The sequence below is a fragment of the Rhagoletis pomonella genome, unplaced genomic scaffold, assembly GCF_013731165.1.
Source record: "Rhagoletis pomonella isolate Grant_MI unplaced genomic scaffold, Rhpom_1.0 Rhpom_scaffold_00004, whole genome shotgun sequence".
Lineage (NCBI taxonomy): Eukaryota > Metazoa > Arthropoda > Insecta > Diptera > Tephritidae > Rhagoletis > Rhagoletis pomonella.
This window is the reverse complement of record NW_023458558.1, coordinates 55,075,222-55,093,134: the sequence shown is the minus strand read 5'-3', so window position 1 is coordinate 55,093,134 and position 17,913 is coordinate 55,075,222. Positions and strand designations below refer to the sequence as shown.

General features: G+C 36.0%; 2 protein-coding genes across 2 annotated transcripts in view; both read right to left on the bottom strand.

Annotated features, from left to right (window-relative positions):
• Positions 1-15,361, bottom strand: part of LOC118737825 (endoplasmic reticulum aminopeptidase 2) — an 84,608-nt gene extending 69,247 nt beyond the window's left edge. Inside the window, exon 1 of the mRNA XM_036468603.1 lies at positions 13,933-15,361. The gene's annotated coding sequence lies outside the window, so the exon portion shown is untranslated. The remainder of the gene's footprint in view (positions 1-13,932) is intronic.
• A 484-nt stretch (positions 15,362-15,845) lies between these two features.
• LOC118738269 (uncharacterized protein CG4449) overlaps positions 15,846-17,913 on the bottom strand; it is a 44,660-nt gene continuing 42,592 nt past the window's right edge. Inside the window, exons 2-6 of the mRNA XM_036469194.1 lie at positions 17,455-17,910; positions 17,279-17,395; positions 16,883-17,210; positions 16,006-16,207; positions 15,846-15,939 (exon numbers count right to left, since the gene is read on the bottom strand). Of these exons, the coding sequence (XP_036325087.1) occupies positions 15,846-15,939; positions 16,006-16,207; positions 16,883-17,210; positions 17,279-17,395; positions 17,455-17,910 (1,197 nt within the window). The remainder of the gene's footprint in view (positions 15,940-16,005; positions 16,208-16,882; positions 17,211-17,278; positions 17,396-17,454; positions 17,911-17,913) is intronic.

Here is a 17,913-nt window from a genome sequence, read left to right as displayed (position 1 = left end):
AGAACTGGTCTTGTTCACTGTTGAGTATAAAATCCCCGACGTTGTCCTTCCCTGTGATGGTGATCAGTGCTTGCAGCAATCTTAGAAGGTCAAGTACTTGAGCATCAGTACTTCATCAGTTACGTAATACTTCTGAGGGAAGCTATGGCAAAGAGAAGGGGTGTTTCGCCCAACGTGTTCTATTAGCTCTACGAGACTGTAGTTAAGCCTATTATGTTTTGTGGAGCTTTAGTCTGGTCGGACTCACTTGAAAAGCTACACTAGCTAAGCAATTGGAGCACTACAGACCACCTTATATTGGCGATTCTGCGGAGGGGAGCAGTGAATTTCTTCATGGTTGGTCGAAACTGGTCGGCAGGGTTTGTAGTGGGGGCTTCTGTCGAGAGCTTTCCATCAAAACTAGGTTTAGGTTTCCGGACTACTGCTGTGTGTTTCAGGCGAAAGTGGCTGCTATTAAAGAGGCGCTCACTGCTCAGGAGTGCGATGTCAGTCAGGGAGGTGAGCATTTATTCTGATATCCAGGCTGTTAGCAGGTCCTTAAGTGCGTTGGCGGGGCGCTCTAGTTTTGGTTCACTACACTTTCTCTCAGTTGCATCGTAATACTTCTGTATTAGGCTCATTGGGTGCCGGGTCACAGCGACATGGCGGCGAACTGGGAGGCTGACGAATTGGCTAGGAATGGTGCCCCCTTGAATTGTTATTGCCGAATAAGTGACAGCTGGGGCTGCCGTTGATGACATGTGCTACACTCTTAGATAGATGCACCTCGTGTCAGCTCAGAGAACGCTGGGCGAAGACCAGAACATGGGTGATTACAAGGTCCTTCTGGACGACGATGAACAAGCGACAATCGGCGGCACTTGAGGGCACTCCTCACACTTACAAAGCCGCAGATCTAACTCTTGGTGGGAGTTTTAACGAGTCACTGTCCAATCGGTATTCATGCAGTACAGCTAAACACTTTACCTGACCCCTCTGTCGCAATTGCCTGGAAGATAACGAGTTGGAATCCCCTCAACTCTACCTTCTTAGCTGCCCAGCGTCTGTGAGGCTAAGGTTGAAGTACTTTGGCTTTCACAATCCTAATAGCACCAAGAAGCTTTGGGTCATTGAGGTTAGCCGAATTCCTAATTATTTACACAATCGGCTTGGGGCGTTTCACCGATTAAGTTTTCGGTGCCGTTCTGAATAGCGTATCACAAAGGACAATCTCCTAATTCTCTATGTGGGCCCCTGACATTTGCTCAGTGTTTTTGTTGCTTTTATCTGGAAATAACTTAGTTGAGACACTAAAATAACTGTTGTATTGTGGTTTAAAAGAAAACCAAACAAAGTTTTTTGGTGATTTCACATCCACACGAGTTCCGCAAATAAATTTCTACTTTCCTAGCGACTTGTCAGTAAAGCAAAAATTATTTTACGTCGTCGCACATTGGTCGGAAATCCAAAAAAACCCTGACGGAAATTATAAACCCGAAATTAAAATTGTTGTATTGAATTATTGCGAAAAGCTGGCAAGAAATGTAACCATTCACCTCTGCACTGGACTGTATTTAGACGGAGTTGTGCGTAAGTGAAAGATGAGATGCCATAAATCAGCTTGCATGGCAACATACTGCTCAAGCTAGATTCTGGTACAGGACGCAGCAAGCCAAGCATCTCGGAAAGGATTTCCTCAAAGAGATAAATGATCTTGGTAAATACAGTTAAATTGCAAGCCTAAAGAAATGTATTTAGAGTATCAACTTTTTAATCAGATTTAATAATATATTAGCATCGAATTTGTATGGCTTGTTATAAATAAATTTATTCTGGACTGAGGTTAATATTGTCAATTTTACTACCGGGAATGCTGCAACTGATGGCAGAGTGCGTGCATTCAGGTCGCAACCATTAAAAGAAATCACATTCGAGAAGAAAATGACTTCATGTGTATATTGCATGAACACACGAAGCCTCATATATATCTATCTATCACACATATGTACATTAGGGTGGTCCAAAATAAGTAAAGTCGGAATTTTATTACCCCATTTTTTTATTTTGAAGTCAAAAAATATTTAGAGGTCGCTCAAAGCGTTCAAAGTTTTCCATGTATTTATTTTATGAAATGGGGAAAAAATAACTTTTCGTAGAACTGGTAATGGAATCCTTGAAAATCAATATTTTTCTATCGGAAAACTCTGGTTCTCTTCAGGATACTTCCAATAGCAATACCCAATTGTTTATTTAACCATTTTTAATGCTAAAGATTTTTTATTTATCCCGCCATTGCATCTTCTCGGGGGTTTTGGCGGACCTATAAAATATAGTTACTATAAAAAAAAATTGGTAAGTAAATAGTTGGGTATTATTATTGGGAATCTCCTGAAGAGAAACAGAGTTTCCCGGTCGATAAATATTTATTTTCAAGAATTATAAACACTTTCTACGAAAAGTAATTTTTTCCCATATACAATACATGGAAAATTTTGAACGCTCTAAATATTTTTTTTAATTTCAAAATAAAAAATTGGGGTATATTTGTTCGGTATAGAACAATCCTAGGGGGTGAGAGCATAAAAATTCCGACTTTACTTTTCACATTCGATTTGGACCACCCTAATGTGCATACATATGCACGTGTTGCCTGCAGTCATCGATTTATTTGTATTTAGGTATGTTGTACGTATATTTTGTATATTTATCATAGAAAATCTATTTGCCCAGCAACTTTACTCCTTTCCTTGAGTAAACCCATTACCGTTAGAATCACTTCGATGTATTCGAATACTCCCATTTCAAGTGGCAGCAACGTTACAAAGAAAAAGAAAAACTTAACAGTCATTTTTTTTTAACAGCAGAAAGTTTCTTTGATAAATGGGAAATGCTTACACTCACACAATTACTTACATACAGATGTATTTCGTTCTTAAATGAAAATAGAATGTTGAGCTGCAAGGCCTTTTCAGTAAAAATTGCGGAGTCTGTATGTACGTTTGTATAAATACCCATGTATGTATATATGTACATATATTGACAACATTTCTTGTTCTACCCCTGCAAAAAATGGGACTAATCCGGGATGATTCCGGGAGCAATCGCAAAGGAGCATGCGACTAATACCACTTTTGATCTCTTTATATGGAATGAACTGATCGCTTTTGTTCGGGCATGTCCTATGAAAAGACTAATTGTTCACCTTTATACCCGAACGGGTATAAAAAGCGACTAGTCACTTTTAAAAAATAAAAATAAAAATTTTCGCCAGCTGTGATTGGAACCGGGGTGCTCAGTTTTATTAGGCGAATACTCTCTCTGTGTGCCAACGCCGCACATGATATTTCATTGACTAAAAGCGTACATATCATTAAATCGTTAATAGTACCCGTTAGAGATGAGTTGGGGACTAATTGATCTCCAATTATACCCACAAGGGATGAGTCGAGACTAATTGACCCCCATTAGTACCCGTATGAGACTAGTTGGGACTAATTAATGCCCAATTGTACCCGATTGAGAGTAATCTCGGAATACTCTCTTTAGAGATAAGTCGCACAATTTTTTGCAGGGACTTGTATATTGTTTTATGTAGAAAGAAAATCAAATCGATGAGAGTATAAATGCCTGTTTATATGCAAGACTGTATTCGTTTCACCATGGTACAAAACCGCATATCGTGGTTCAGCAAAACCTCGTCACTGACATTTGTGCCAAAAAAAAATATTTGCTCGCCGGAGCTCCCGGCATCGAGCCCTTATTCATTCTTACTAAATATCGATACTTAGACATAAGAAGATATAATTAGGGATAAAAGAGAGAACCGTTTTTAAATGAGACATGTTTTACTTTCTCCTATAAAATTTGGACAACTTCACATACGAGGTTTTGCATTTTCTTGATACGCGGTTTTGTACTTCAAACGACGATATGTACAGCGTGGCGACGAATAACTGCTACCCAGGTTTTTTTTTGAGAAATAAAAGGTTGCTTTATAGTTTTTGCGAAAAAAGTATTTTATTGTTAATTTTCCACAGATTTTACTTTAGTTGCATTAATTGGTTTTTAAATTTTAATCATTATTTACATTTGCCAGCAGTTTAAATTTTGAGGGAAAAGTTCATTCGGCACGCAAGTCTTTTTCAGGTGTATTTTTTCTTAGGCTTTGTATAAAAAAAGTACAAAAAGGAAAAAGACTGTATAAGATTGGTCGAATGAATTGCCATCCTAGTCACCAGTTCCGAGTCTATTCGATTTTTGAGTATGAGGCCTTATGTTGGACAGAAGGGGGAGTATAATGGACTCAAAATGGATAAAATTAGCCTATGGTTACAGAAGATATGGAATAAATTAACTGACGAGGACCTGCGTGCCAAATGAACTTTTCTCTCAAAGTTTACACTGCTGGCAAATGTAAATAAGGATTAAAGATTAAAAACTAATTAATACAACTAAAGTAAAATCTGTGGAAAATTAACAATAAAATACTTTTTTCGCAAAATCTATAAAGGACCCTTTTATTTCTCAAAAAAACCTGGGTAACAGTTATTCGTCGCCACGCTGTATAGTAAATATTTATATGGCGATTTTCCCATGTTCAAAATTAAAAGATTACTCGATTCTGACATAGAATATGTCTTATGTTTCGGTATGGTTGTCATGCTCAGATTTTGTAGTTAACATTTTTTATGTAGAGTGGAATAGGCATGTTTCGAATGTCACATTTTTGCGAATGCGAGTGCGGATGCAAATGTTAAGAATAACATTAAAAAAGCTATAATCAACTTAAGTCATCGATTTTATTACTTAAAAACTTTGTAAATTATTAGAATATTGAACAAGCGCTTAACCTATACAGTGCTTTAATCTGATAATAGCCAAAGTTCAAAAAGGGACATATAAAATTTAAAAAAATTCATTTTGCTGCCTTTTCTCCCATGAGCCGATTCTTCCAAATAGAAAAATAAAAGTGCCAAAAAAGGTGTAATTCTTTTTAATTATTCCCATTTAGCAATAAAATAATAGCCACATTTTCAAAACAAAATTGCAATGATAAAATAAGATAAACCAGTTGAATAGCCTTTATAAATTCGAAAATTTAAGTTATGTTTAGGCCACTAGCCTAAACCAAACTCTGAAAGGGATTTACTGTTAATGTGCGTGCACACACCGATATGGACATACATACGAATATGACCATATAAATAATTGCATTATATTTCCCGCCAATTATTATAACGAATTAGCCAAATTTCCCCTCAACACAGCTCGCTGTTTGAGGGTTCGGCAAAAGGTGTCAAAAATTAGCGCGGCATTCCATTTTGATCGCATTCGAACACGGACGCCTGTCAGCCACCATCCTTCATAGCATTTTAAGGTAATATTGGTACACATACATATGTTTGTACTAGGGATGTTGTGAATGTAGAATTTGAGACATCCGCGGATGCGAATGCGGATGCGGATGTTTAAAAGCTAACATCCGCAAATGCGGATGCGAATTCGGTTGTCATGTATTTTTAAGAAATAATTTAGATGGGTAAATTAGGTGATTTAGGTAAATAAGAAATGGAAAGGTTAATAATTTTTAATAATCTGCCTTATCCTGAGTTTTGCCCGAAAGTAAATATGTACATGAAAACCAAAAGTGAAAAGTTAACCGGTTCGGGGAAAATTAAACTCATGATAAGACTGAATGATTTTTTAGTACTTGAATTTAAAAATGGGAACATTGTACTTAATAAAAACTTTTTGATGGGTCGTAAATCTAACCTGCTCCTCTATATAACTACTCGCTCGAGGCGACAAACTTGAGAAACTTGAAACCTGGCAAAATTGTAAATTCTCTTCGATCGACACTGCACCAGTTGAGAGTTCAGTTCAGCTATATTTAGTTTTTTTATTGCGGTGCAATAATTACTTTTTGAGAATTTCATTTTGGGTGCAAATGTCGGATGTATCATTCTGACTTTCATCTTCACAATCTAGCATCATAGCACAGTCGTTGTTTAAACAAAGTTTTTTTCCAAGGAATTCTTCATTCTCATTCTCTTGGTTGTTTCGGAATTTGGAGAACCTGTCACGTCATCAGCGTTTTTCGAGTTTAGTTTTTGTAACTCATTTTAATGCTTTCTTCTGTGGCTGGTTAGATATACGTCTGTGCACTTGCACAATATTCCAAGACCGAAATTAACAGTTATTTTTTCAGAGTTAAATTTGGCCTAATATTTTTTATTGCGAAATAAACGTCCTTTCCGGATAATAAAGAAACCGCTTATCCAAATTAAACAAATTTGGTGTCATATGAAAGATGACTGAAATAGCTTTTAAACAGAAATAACGAATGAAGGCTACCACCTCTCTTTATATTTTTTTATAACTTAATACTAAAGAAATTCATGTAATTACATACCTGACCCAACGTTTGTTCTATGGTAATTTATTAACATTTTTTATTGAAATATTTTTCAGTGTTTGGCTCTCCTCCTTTAGACATTTCAGTTTTAAAGCTTTTTCAGTCCTCTTTCATTGGATACCAAACTTGTTTAATTTGGATAAGCGGTTTGTTTATTATCCGGAAAGTACCTTTATTTCGGAATAAAAAATATTTGGCCAAGTTTAACTCGTAAAAAAATAACTGTAATTTTCGGTCCCTTCAATATTCGCATTCGCAAAAGATCCGTATTTATATTTGCGAATGCGAATGTTAAAATTAATGCGGAAGCTCCGCGGTTGCGAATGCGAATGCGAATATTCGCAACAACCTTGATATGTATGCACATACATAAATCCAACAGAAAGTGACAAAAGTTTAATTATATTATTTTGACTAATAAAAAGAAAAAGACGGGTACGAAGAAGAATACGAAACCGAAGAGGAATACGAAGAAAAAGGCTGAGAGCTTAAACAGACAGCAGCGTTGATCCGGATCAACTCGAGAATTAACTGCAGTTGATCCGAATTCATTTTCAGTTAATCCCGATCAACGCTGCCGTCTGTTTAAGCTTTAAGACGAGCACGAAGATCAAAATGAAGATAAATTCTGAGGCAAATAACAAGACGAACACAAATGCGAAGACGAATACAAAGACGAACACTAATACGTAGACAAATAGGGACAAGAGAACCAACAGGAAAATGAACACCAAGCCATGCTCGAGGACGAAGACGACCAACTTAAAAATAAATACAGGGACGAATTCGAAGGCGAACTCGAAGACACGAGGAGGAACACGAAAACCAAGACGGTTACGAAAACGAATGCGAACATGAACACGAGGCCGAGGAAGACCCCAAAGACGAAACGAATACGAAGATGAACATGAAGATCAAAACGAAGATGAAGGCGAATACGATGAACATAAACACGAAAACAAGGACAAATACGAAGACTAGCCGGGAGATACAAAGGCATGAAGAGAAATACAAATACATATCCGAACACGAGGAGGAACCCTTGCACAAACACGAGTACCAGTACGTACAGTATAGAAAGACAGATACCATTACCATTATCATAAAATTACAAATGCCATTACCATTACCCCTACCACTACCATCACCCAGGCAGAAAATAATACAAAGACAAACACGAATACGAAGACAGACACCATTACCATTCCCATTATAATTACAATTACCATTACCACTACCATCACCATTACTAATAACATAACCATTACCATTACCATTACCATTAACATTACCATCACGATTACTACTACCATTAACATTACACCATTACCACTACAGTTACCAGTACCATTATCAATATTATTACGTACCATGACACGAAGGAAAACTAATACCAGGATTTAAGCTAATATAAAGAATGATACGAATTTCTGCAATATGAAACGAACGAACAAATATTCGAAGTACTATGGCCCACTATTGAATGACAGATGGCCCTGAAAATACTACTCATGGCTATGTACATGTGTGATTCAGGTTTTACTTGGATGTGCTCTGAATAATATCACGTTTTCCACGTAATTTTTTCCAGAAAAAAAAACTTAATACCTAAAACTCGAATTGAAAAAAAAAAAATTTGCCCGTGTCTTTTTTTTAATAGGAAATCGAATTTTTGAAACAGCAAAGCCTGTAATACACATAGTGAAAAAATTTAAAGTCTGCCAGAGAGCAATGACTTTCTATTCCGGTACTCTTATTTGACAATTTATTATCGGAAAATTTTCTTTGATTAGACTTTCACGTTAACCCTTTTGAGTGAGAACTTATGTTTTTTTTGATTTTGATAAAAAACCAAAGAAAAAATGCCAAGAAATTCTTGCCGTTTGTGCAAAAGCGCACATAGCGTTGTAGTATTGATATTTTCAGTCCGGATCTAAGCCGAAATTGGACAGAGGTACGCAACAAAACAAGGGTTAATGCCAGATTTGAAAAAAGCGAACACCAGAAATTAAAGAAAAAATAATAATAAAATCAAGTTTTGCTTTCAAATATGAAGACGTCAGTTACCTGGTACACTTTATATTATTTTACTATGTGTAATACACTTAGATTTTTTTTTCAAACGGCATAATTTTTTATAAAGTATCAAATTTTAAAGTAGCACAGAGCAAAAAAATTTCGCCTAAAAATTAGGTACCCTAATGTGCATATGTACATACATACATATGTAGCAATTCTTCGATGGGATTTTGTAATATAGGAATTAAAAACATTTACCATTGATGTTTTAACTTGCCCATAGAGGCTTGCTTTCATGAATGCCTGTAGACCAGTGGTGCCCAGTGCAAGAAAAATTTTGGCACTTGCTTATGGAGTTCTGCCAACGTTGAGCATGGCTGGTCTATAGGCATCGGCATCACGCCCACAAAAAATTGCGCCACATTGTTTCACTACTAATTTTATTTTTCTCTATATACTTCCCCCACGCATATACATATGTATATAGTAGTACAGTTTGGTAAATACATACATACATCAATACGTATGAATGTTGGAAGTTTACTACAAAAATAATAAACAATCGCAACAAACAAATATGCAAGTAGATATCTTCGTTTAAAGTACAAAACCGCGTATCGTCATTCTGCAAAACCGCGTAACTGCTTAGATTTGCTCACAAAAGCTCAATCCTTATCCATTCGTACTGAAATATACTAGCCAGAAATGCGATTACTTTATAAAAAAAAATATAACAATTTTGAAATATGAGTGTTTTTACTATCTAGAGAATAATTTATGCAACCTCACATACAATGTTTTGCATTATCTTGATACGCGGTTTTGTACTTTAAACGAGGATATGAATGTATGTATGTATATAGGTGTGTGTGTCAACCCACTCAAATCGTCGCTGGGCCGGCATATGTATAAATAGCACAGCAAGCCTTTGCCACTACGTATGTAGCTACTAGTGAAAGCGGCAATTCCTCTCAAAGTGCAGCCCGCATTGGATATGCCTTCTGCTCGTACTACACTGCGTCCATACGAATGAACATTGATACGTTTGCTTAAATGGCAGAGTTGGCGTTGTAGTTGATGTTCGATGGTAAAGCCAGACGTTGTAAACGGCCATTGGGGGCCCGCGCGCTTGGCTAGCATCGAAGCTCGCCTGGCTGTCTCTAAAGTGTTTGCGATTAATGGCCAAATGGTAAGTGGCAAATGGAGTTGAGTCGGTTGCAATGCCATTACGTTCACGACCCTTTGCAATGTGCCTCTTTCCCTGTTCTCCAACGTTGTTGGCAATAGCCATTGTTTTGGTTAGCTTGATGTCGATGTTGTTTGTTTACTTGTTGTTTGTGGTGTTCAGAGGCTGTTGTTGCTATTACTGTTGTGGTGTACTATTGTACAGGGACATATAAAAATGCTGTTTTATTTTTTTTATTCGCCCCTTTGTTTGTGCTTTAATGCACAAAGGTCAGACGCGCCAAAATGCATTTGTTCCATGGAAATAAGAGACAATGGCATAAACAACAAAATGGCTACCCAAAACGCAATGCAGTCAACGGTTTATATCTGACATCTTGGTTTGTTTTATTTTTAGTCGCCATTTCGTTTCAGTTATTTACTTCCGGTTTGTTTTTGTCGCGTTTTGTTTGCCTTCGAAATGACGTTTGTTAAATGGTATCCGGGGGTAATAAAATTTGAGTTACTTGTGTCCATCGCTTAGAGCTATTTACGTGTTACATTTTACAGTTTTTGCATTCACATTCAGCGTGTGAAAGTGCATTCGTGTAAAATGAGGTAAATATTAATATGTATATTTGTACATATAGTATTTGTACTTGTACAAATTTACATATGTACTTGCATAGTATTGTTCCTCACTAAGATCGTTTTTCGGGTTGGTCGGATACGAAAAAACTTCACCAATTTCTCTTCTGTTTGTGGACGTCCTTGCTTTCTTTGTCCACCCATGGAGGACGAGGCGTAGGATACCCTTTTCCCACGCAAACAACACCAAAGTTCCTGCTTAGAACTGTTCCTAGAATTCGCCAAAAGCCTTCTCACATTGGTTCGATATCATTCCCTTTTCTGCGCCATATAAAAGGACTGATATTATGAGAAATTGGTAGAGCGTGACCTTTCTTCGTCCTGAGATGGTTCTGCTCGTCAATTACCTACCGAGGCCAAAGTATCACCTTTTGGCAAGAGTTATTCTTCGTTTGATATCCAAGGTAACGTTGTTTTAAGTGTTAATGCTGGATCCTAAGAATACAATGTCCTTCACTACATCAAAGTAATAACAGAGAAGTTGTCCGATGACTAGTTTTGTATTGCCAGCTAGTTCTTTGTCTTGTCCTCATTTAACACCAGATAAACTTCTTTTGCCCCCTTAGCTACGTTAAAAAGTAAGCGGCCTTGTTTAAAGCATCGATTGGTCTCGAACGATGCGAAGAAAATCCTTAATACTTATACAGTACATATGTACATAATTGACACTATAACCGCCGAAGCGATTTGAGCTAACTGATGCCAAGTGGAAATTCCACGTGACCCCAAGTCCTTCTCCACTTGGTGTTTTCATCGCAGAGAAGGCCTTCCCCTTCCAGAGCAGGAACGTTACTGTTCATTCGTATTATTCATTGTAAAGCTCCAAGAAGCGCATTGTCAGATGTGATTTTCCTTCGTCGGGAGGGAATCTCATACCTCGTTTCGAGGATGATTTTACTGTTGGTGTTATTGCTGGTTCCCAAATAAACGGTATTTGTTTTTTTTTCGAAATTATAGCAGTCAACAGTGACGTGAGTGCCGGGATCTTTCTTCATTCACCACCAGACCCACGCACTTTGCTTCTCGACGTAATTCCGAGAATGCGGAATAGACGTAGCCTTTGTTATTACCGATGATGTCAATGTCGTTGAATTCTGCGGCTCTGATTATATTTTCCATTATCAGGTTAAAGAAATCACACAAAAAGAATTCTTAGTATCAAACGGCTCAGAGAGGTCCTTCCAAATTCTAACGGAACTGGTGGTATTGCTCAACGTCATTCTACACAACCGAACTAGTTTCGTGGGAATACCAAATTCGGTCAACGCGGCACAAAGGCAACTTACGTTCGTGCTGTCGAAAGCGACTTTGAAGTCGACAAATACATAGATGGTGTGCGCACAGATAAGGGTGGTCCAAAAAAATGTTTAAGATGTTAAGCTCTCACCCCTAGAACTTTTCTAAATGAAAAAAAAGAATACATACCCGTATTTTTTGTTTAAAAAAATTATATTTAGAACAGCCTCAAAGCCCATGTAAATTTCCACGGGGAAAAAATACTTTAACGTAGAAACGGTTTAAATTCTTAAAAATCAATAGTTATTGATCGGAAAGCTCTGTTTATCTTTTTATCTTCAGGAGACTTCCAATAATAATACCCAACTGATTATTTCTATTCTCTTCTATTTAAATATCCTCATAAAAAATTACTTTCAATACACTTTTTCCGCACTTCGCAGATTCTTTTTGTACTCAGGACAAATAAAATAAGGATCGAAATTTGATATTATCATTTTAATCAAATTCAAATATGAGACCGCCTACAAAAGAACAAGTAAACAAATAAGCAAATATGTAATATTAAATAAACCAAATAAGTAAATAAATAAAAATTGAAAAAATATTTTTTTTTTATAATTTATGTCAGAGGAAACCGATTCTCACTATTTTGCGGTCATCGCCCTTCAAAAGTAGTTAGTTACGGTCAAAGGAAATAGTTAATCAATAGTTACCACTAGTCGACTGCTAATTAGTTAACAGTTAGCTACAAGCTAATCCCATTTCCTGCAGCGTATTGATTTTCAAGAATTCCATACCATTTCTACGAAAAGTTGGTTTCCCCATATAAATTACATGGAAAACTTTGAGCGCTTTCAGCGACCTCTAAATATTTTTTGATTTCAAAATAAAAAAAATTTGAGTATATTTTTTTCGATATAGAACAATCCTAGGGCGTGAGAGCATTGAAATTCCGACTTCACTTAGTATTAACTTATAGTTGGATACATTTCCTGCAGAGTTATTAAATATTTTTGTTAACCTACGAAGTTACATACGTTTATAGTTTATTAAACGACAATCGACATTAAATAAAATAGTTGTATACTTTGAGGAGTAGAAGCACGCAAAATGTGGAACAAATGTGGTAGTAGCGGATAGCGCTCACACATACTAATGTATATGTATGTAAATGTATGTTTGTACCCAACAAGCATTTCAGTAAATGTTTTTAAAAATAACATAAAGAAAGTTTTCTATAAGCGTTTTTAATATTAATTTTATTTCAAGTATTTTCACATAAACATTTAAACCGCGATAGGTTGAACATGAAATGCAATTGCTAACGACAATATGTAATATGTATAAAATTTTTTCAATTGTAAGAGACGTCTTTACGTTCTTTAAAATATATTATAACTATACTTATTAAAAGAAGAAATAAAATAAAATCATTGCGCTAAAAATAGACAGAAATTTCGCGTTTAAAAGTGAAAAATACATGGTAAAGAAATTACAAATTTGCTTATTAAAAGTGAAATCCACGGAGAACAGAATGAACATAATGTTAAATCCGATCCAGGACCCGCTGCGCTAATCGGTGAAACATTCGAGTATCCATCGAAGTCGTTTTTCCAAAAAAATCAAATGCACTCACATCCATACATAGTCGCGAATAGAGCCAGCAAAAAATCTGAAAACCGAAAAAGGAATAAAAAAAATCATGAAGTGCGGATTTTTGTCCGTTTACCGATTCAATTTTCGGATGCTTTGGCGATCCGTTTTCCCACTAAAGTGTGCGGCAGGAACGTATGTACAGACAACTACCGAAAATTGTTTGTGAAACCGATACTTTTTCAGATGTTTTTTCTGAAATTTGTCTGATTGAATTTTTCGTTCAATACGCTTTCCTTCCGCACTTCACAGATTCTTTTTCATGGTTAAAAAATAAAAAATAAAATTAGGAAGCGCCTGACGGAATTCGAATCCGGGACCTTGAGGAAGCTGCACGCTCAGCCACTGCCGAACGCATGCATGCTTTCAAATGATTAGCTTGAGCAAATAATATACAATTATTGCTTTCAAATAATATCATCTTTTTCGAACGCTTCGAACGTTTTCCGGTTACGAAAATGAATGATAACTGTAATCGTTTTCTATTCGTTTCCGGATACGAAAAATTTTACTAGACTGCACTGTCGGATAAAATTTACGTTTCTTTGCTGGCTGGGTATACACGTGCACATACCTATGTATATTTTACCTATTTACCTTACGCTATTTATAAATACTCAATGTAAATGCATCCTGCGCCAAACATAAAAACGAATCCACTACCACACACACTACTGTATGTGAATTTTTAAATCTCGCATCGTCAACTAGTTTAAGTACAAATAAGAAATCAATCAATAACTATAACGCGCCTAAATAGTATACATGTACATACAGATTTAATCTAAATAAAAGTATAAAGCGTACATATTTACCTTAACGTTTCTATGGCTTTAAATATCACCTTTAATATGCAGGCTTTCACGATTTTGTTTAATCACTTTTTCAAAATATGTACATAGATATGTGATTGCACTTTTTCCCTGCAGTTTATTTACATAAAAGAAAAGTTACACAAAATTGCACGCCAATATGTTCTAATAAAGTTTCAACACTGGCGTTGTATGTACATACATATTACGTCTTTGCCACATTCACAACACACCCAATTTGCCATTTAATAATCGCAAGTAAACACCTTTGATTTTACCCACTAACAAATAACTTATATTTTATTATATACTTTTTATTTAAACATTTATTTCTATTTTTTTACATAATTTCGATTAGCATAAAACACAATGAAAAACGAATACATTTGTATTTGCCACTGTATTGCATTTAAAGCGTAATTCTAAATTTACAAACAAAAAAACTTGATTTTTTGCGCTTGCTGACTATTTGCTTCTAGATTTATGCATGAACAAAACATAGAACACAGCCATTTGCCACAAAGGACTTGCTCTTTCTGAACGCAACGAAACAAACGCGAAGCTTATGTGCGCGAATTGCGCTGACATAAAATCTGCAAAGTTTTAAGACTTTGGTCTTCTTCGTATTTTCTCTCGAAAGGTTAAATGTATGAGTAAAAGCACTTTGCTATTGTGAAGTACGGAGAAGCGAGAATTGCAGGGGATGGTAAATGTGGTGATGTTAGCGTTTGAGCTTGTAGTCCTTGCAATCTCTCTTGGCTAGCGCTCTTCTTTTTTTCCACCCCTCCTCGGTTGTGCTCTCTCGTGCTGCTTGATTTATCATGGCAGTAAAATATGCTCAGGAATTTACAAATTCTGAACTGTATAAAGTTTTCCAACGCCAGAAAGCCGAGAGCGTGAATAAATATTATTTGAAGACATGGTACAATAATTATTGTACCATGATTTGAAGACACAAGTGTGTATTCCAGTCACTGCTTTTACTTTCACTTTTAAAAATACAATTTTCTTTTCAAATGCAAAATTGTAACTTGTGTAAACTAAATACTTATTTATCATAAACAAATGCAATTCGGAATTGTTAAAAACATAATAGAAATAACAAAAAAAAATATATATTTGATGCAATGATTTAAAGAAATAAAGGAAATTCTGCCGCAGCGCTCCTCTTAAATGCAATAAATTTCAGTTGAACGTCAGCTATCCAAATAAATGTACATAGAACAGTCTTTATATGCAAAGGGCTCAACAAAATAATAAATTAAACGAAAATGTATGTTTGTTACCCTTCTGTTTCAACGTTTTTACAATGCTACTTTCAAAGCCTAAAAAAATCGTTTAACATAAGAAACAGTATACAGATCAGGGACGTGAACCGGTTTTGAACCGGAAAACCGCTTTTTTCTATTAATTAACTGAACCATTAACCGAACCGAAATTTTCCACAAATGTTAGGTCCGAACCGAAAACCGAACCACTTTCTTTAAAGGTTTAAAGGTTCGTTTCAACCAATTTTCAATATATAAATGTACCCACTTTTTTTCTTTTTGTTGGTAATACCTGCCATGTTTTTTTACCATGTGACAATATCAAATGTAAAGGCAGCCCATCTCACTTGACCCTTAACCTTGCGCGTTGTTGCAGTTGACAATTAACACTTAAATGTGCGCGTTATTTTTTTATTTTTCGAACCGTTGAACCGAACCGAAACCCTGGTTCAAAGACCAAAAAAAACCGCTTTGACGAACCAATCCAAAAGTGCAACAACGGTTCGAACCGCTGAACCGAACCGACCATATTTTTCATCCGGTTCACGTCCCTGATACAGATACAAAGAAACAAATTTTTAGTACATATAAAATTTAAGAGTAACAATGTCGTATTAGCGTTATGTTTTATTTTAATAGAAAAGCCATTTATTTCTTCTTAACACGTAAATCGATGGCTTCATCTCCTTCGAATTCGAAGTCTTCTGGTGTTTCATTAAAACCTAAGTGATCGCCATTGAAACTAAATACAAAGTGCATATGTTAAAGTCATGTAATTGGGCTGCATATATTAAAAATTTTTAAATACCTCAATACGAGGTCCTCTGCCGGCATTTTTAACTCTTCAGCACATTTAATATATAAAATTTTTAATTTATCCGTTTTGTTGAGCTCAACTTTTAGAGGTTTCTTTGGCCATAAATCTGATTGAATTTTCAGCGTTATTATATTAGCATCACGTTTCTTTCGCACTGTGCCAACATCAAATAAGTCTGTCAGAACACGACCACCTGTTAAGGGAGAAAATATCAGATTAACAGTCTTCCACAAAGTAATAGGAGTACGATATTTTGACCAGTTTTCACTCTTTTGCTCTTGTTTGTTCTGCAATTCACTTCCTAGTGAGCTTCAACGTCATTAAAATTGAATGCTTGAAATTCACTTGGAAGTGGATTGCAGAATTTGCCTGAATACAGTGCAAGTTTGAAGTTGGTAAAAAATCGCGTTGATGCGTTGATCGCACATACTTGATGACAGTACGAATGGGAATTGCTTTAAACGTCCATTCTTATAGTAACCTGATGACAGTACGAATGGAAATTTTAATTGCGAGGTTTTAGTTTTTAAACTATAATTTTATTTCTTTGGTGCCAGTGCTAGGCATTTTCTTCCACATAAAAAATTTTCGAGCATACTTTGTATGGAAGAAAATTCACAATATTTTGTAACTTGAAACCTGCACTTTATTGCAATCGGCTATAAAACTACATACCTATGTTTGTAAAAATACTGAATAAAAAGTTTGTAATTTTGCCGAAAATTTTTGGAATTTTTTTACAAGTTTGGAATTTGGATTGATGTGGTTTTTGTTAGATTAGTCATAGTCTTACAAAATATTAATTTAATGCTTATTAAGAACACAAGAAAAATAGTCAATTAATCACTTTTCATTGTCATGTACTTACTAATGAATTCGTAAACCTTATAGTTAATACTGGCAGGTGTATCACTGGGCGAAATAATACGGTTATCAATATTAAAAATTATGTTATCAATCGGAGTATTTTCACGGTTAGCAATTTCAGTAAATATACTCTGAAACTTTTGATGTTTACGAAGCTGAAATATTTCGGGGTTTCCGCCATCCCATTTAATCTTTACTGATGTCTCTGGATTATCTTCATCGAAAGAACATTCCAATGTGGTAGCAATGGATGTATTTGGTGTTTCTATCCCAGTGATTTCAATACTATTACTGGATTTGCTCTCTTCCCCATCAGAGTCGACAGTTACCTGTTGTGATAAAATTTACTTCATGTTATGCATGATTATAATTTCTAAGTGGTTAAGATCTTGCTTACAACACCCTCGATACGGGGCAGTGGACTCGATACCAAATCGACATAGTCGACGTTAGTTGAGCGAGCAGCAATTTCAGCGAAATATGCGCGTTGAGCACGCATTACGTTGCGTCTTGCCTGCCAATGATAGCAATTATAAAACGTATTTATTAAAGTAATCCACAAGCACCACTCACCCGCCCGCTCATCATAGCAGCAAATACACCAAGAGAGTCTGCAAGTGACATAGTCATAGCATTTTCAACTGCTGATCTATTCATAGCCCCTCTGTTTGCACCGCGGCGTCCTCTTCTCCCTCTAGCCGAGCCTCTAGCCGAGGCATTATTTTCCGTTGGAATAGAGCTTGGTGTTACTTGAGATGTCCCCGCTGCGCTACTGCGTGTACGTCTGCGACTAGCCGAGGGAAGGTCATCTATATGTGTTGCTTGTTCCCTACCTGCTTGCTGCAGTGAATTTTCATCCGTCTGTTCATGCGAGTCTTTTGCCTTCTTTGGAGGTGAAACCGCTTTCGGAAGCGTATCTTCCTTCTTTGCATCTGGCTTCGTTTTTTTACTACGTCCTTTTCCCTTGCTCTGTAAACTTGGTGGTAGCAAATCTTCATCGTCAGAGCTACCATTATTTAGCAAATCAGTCTT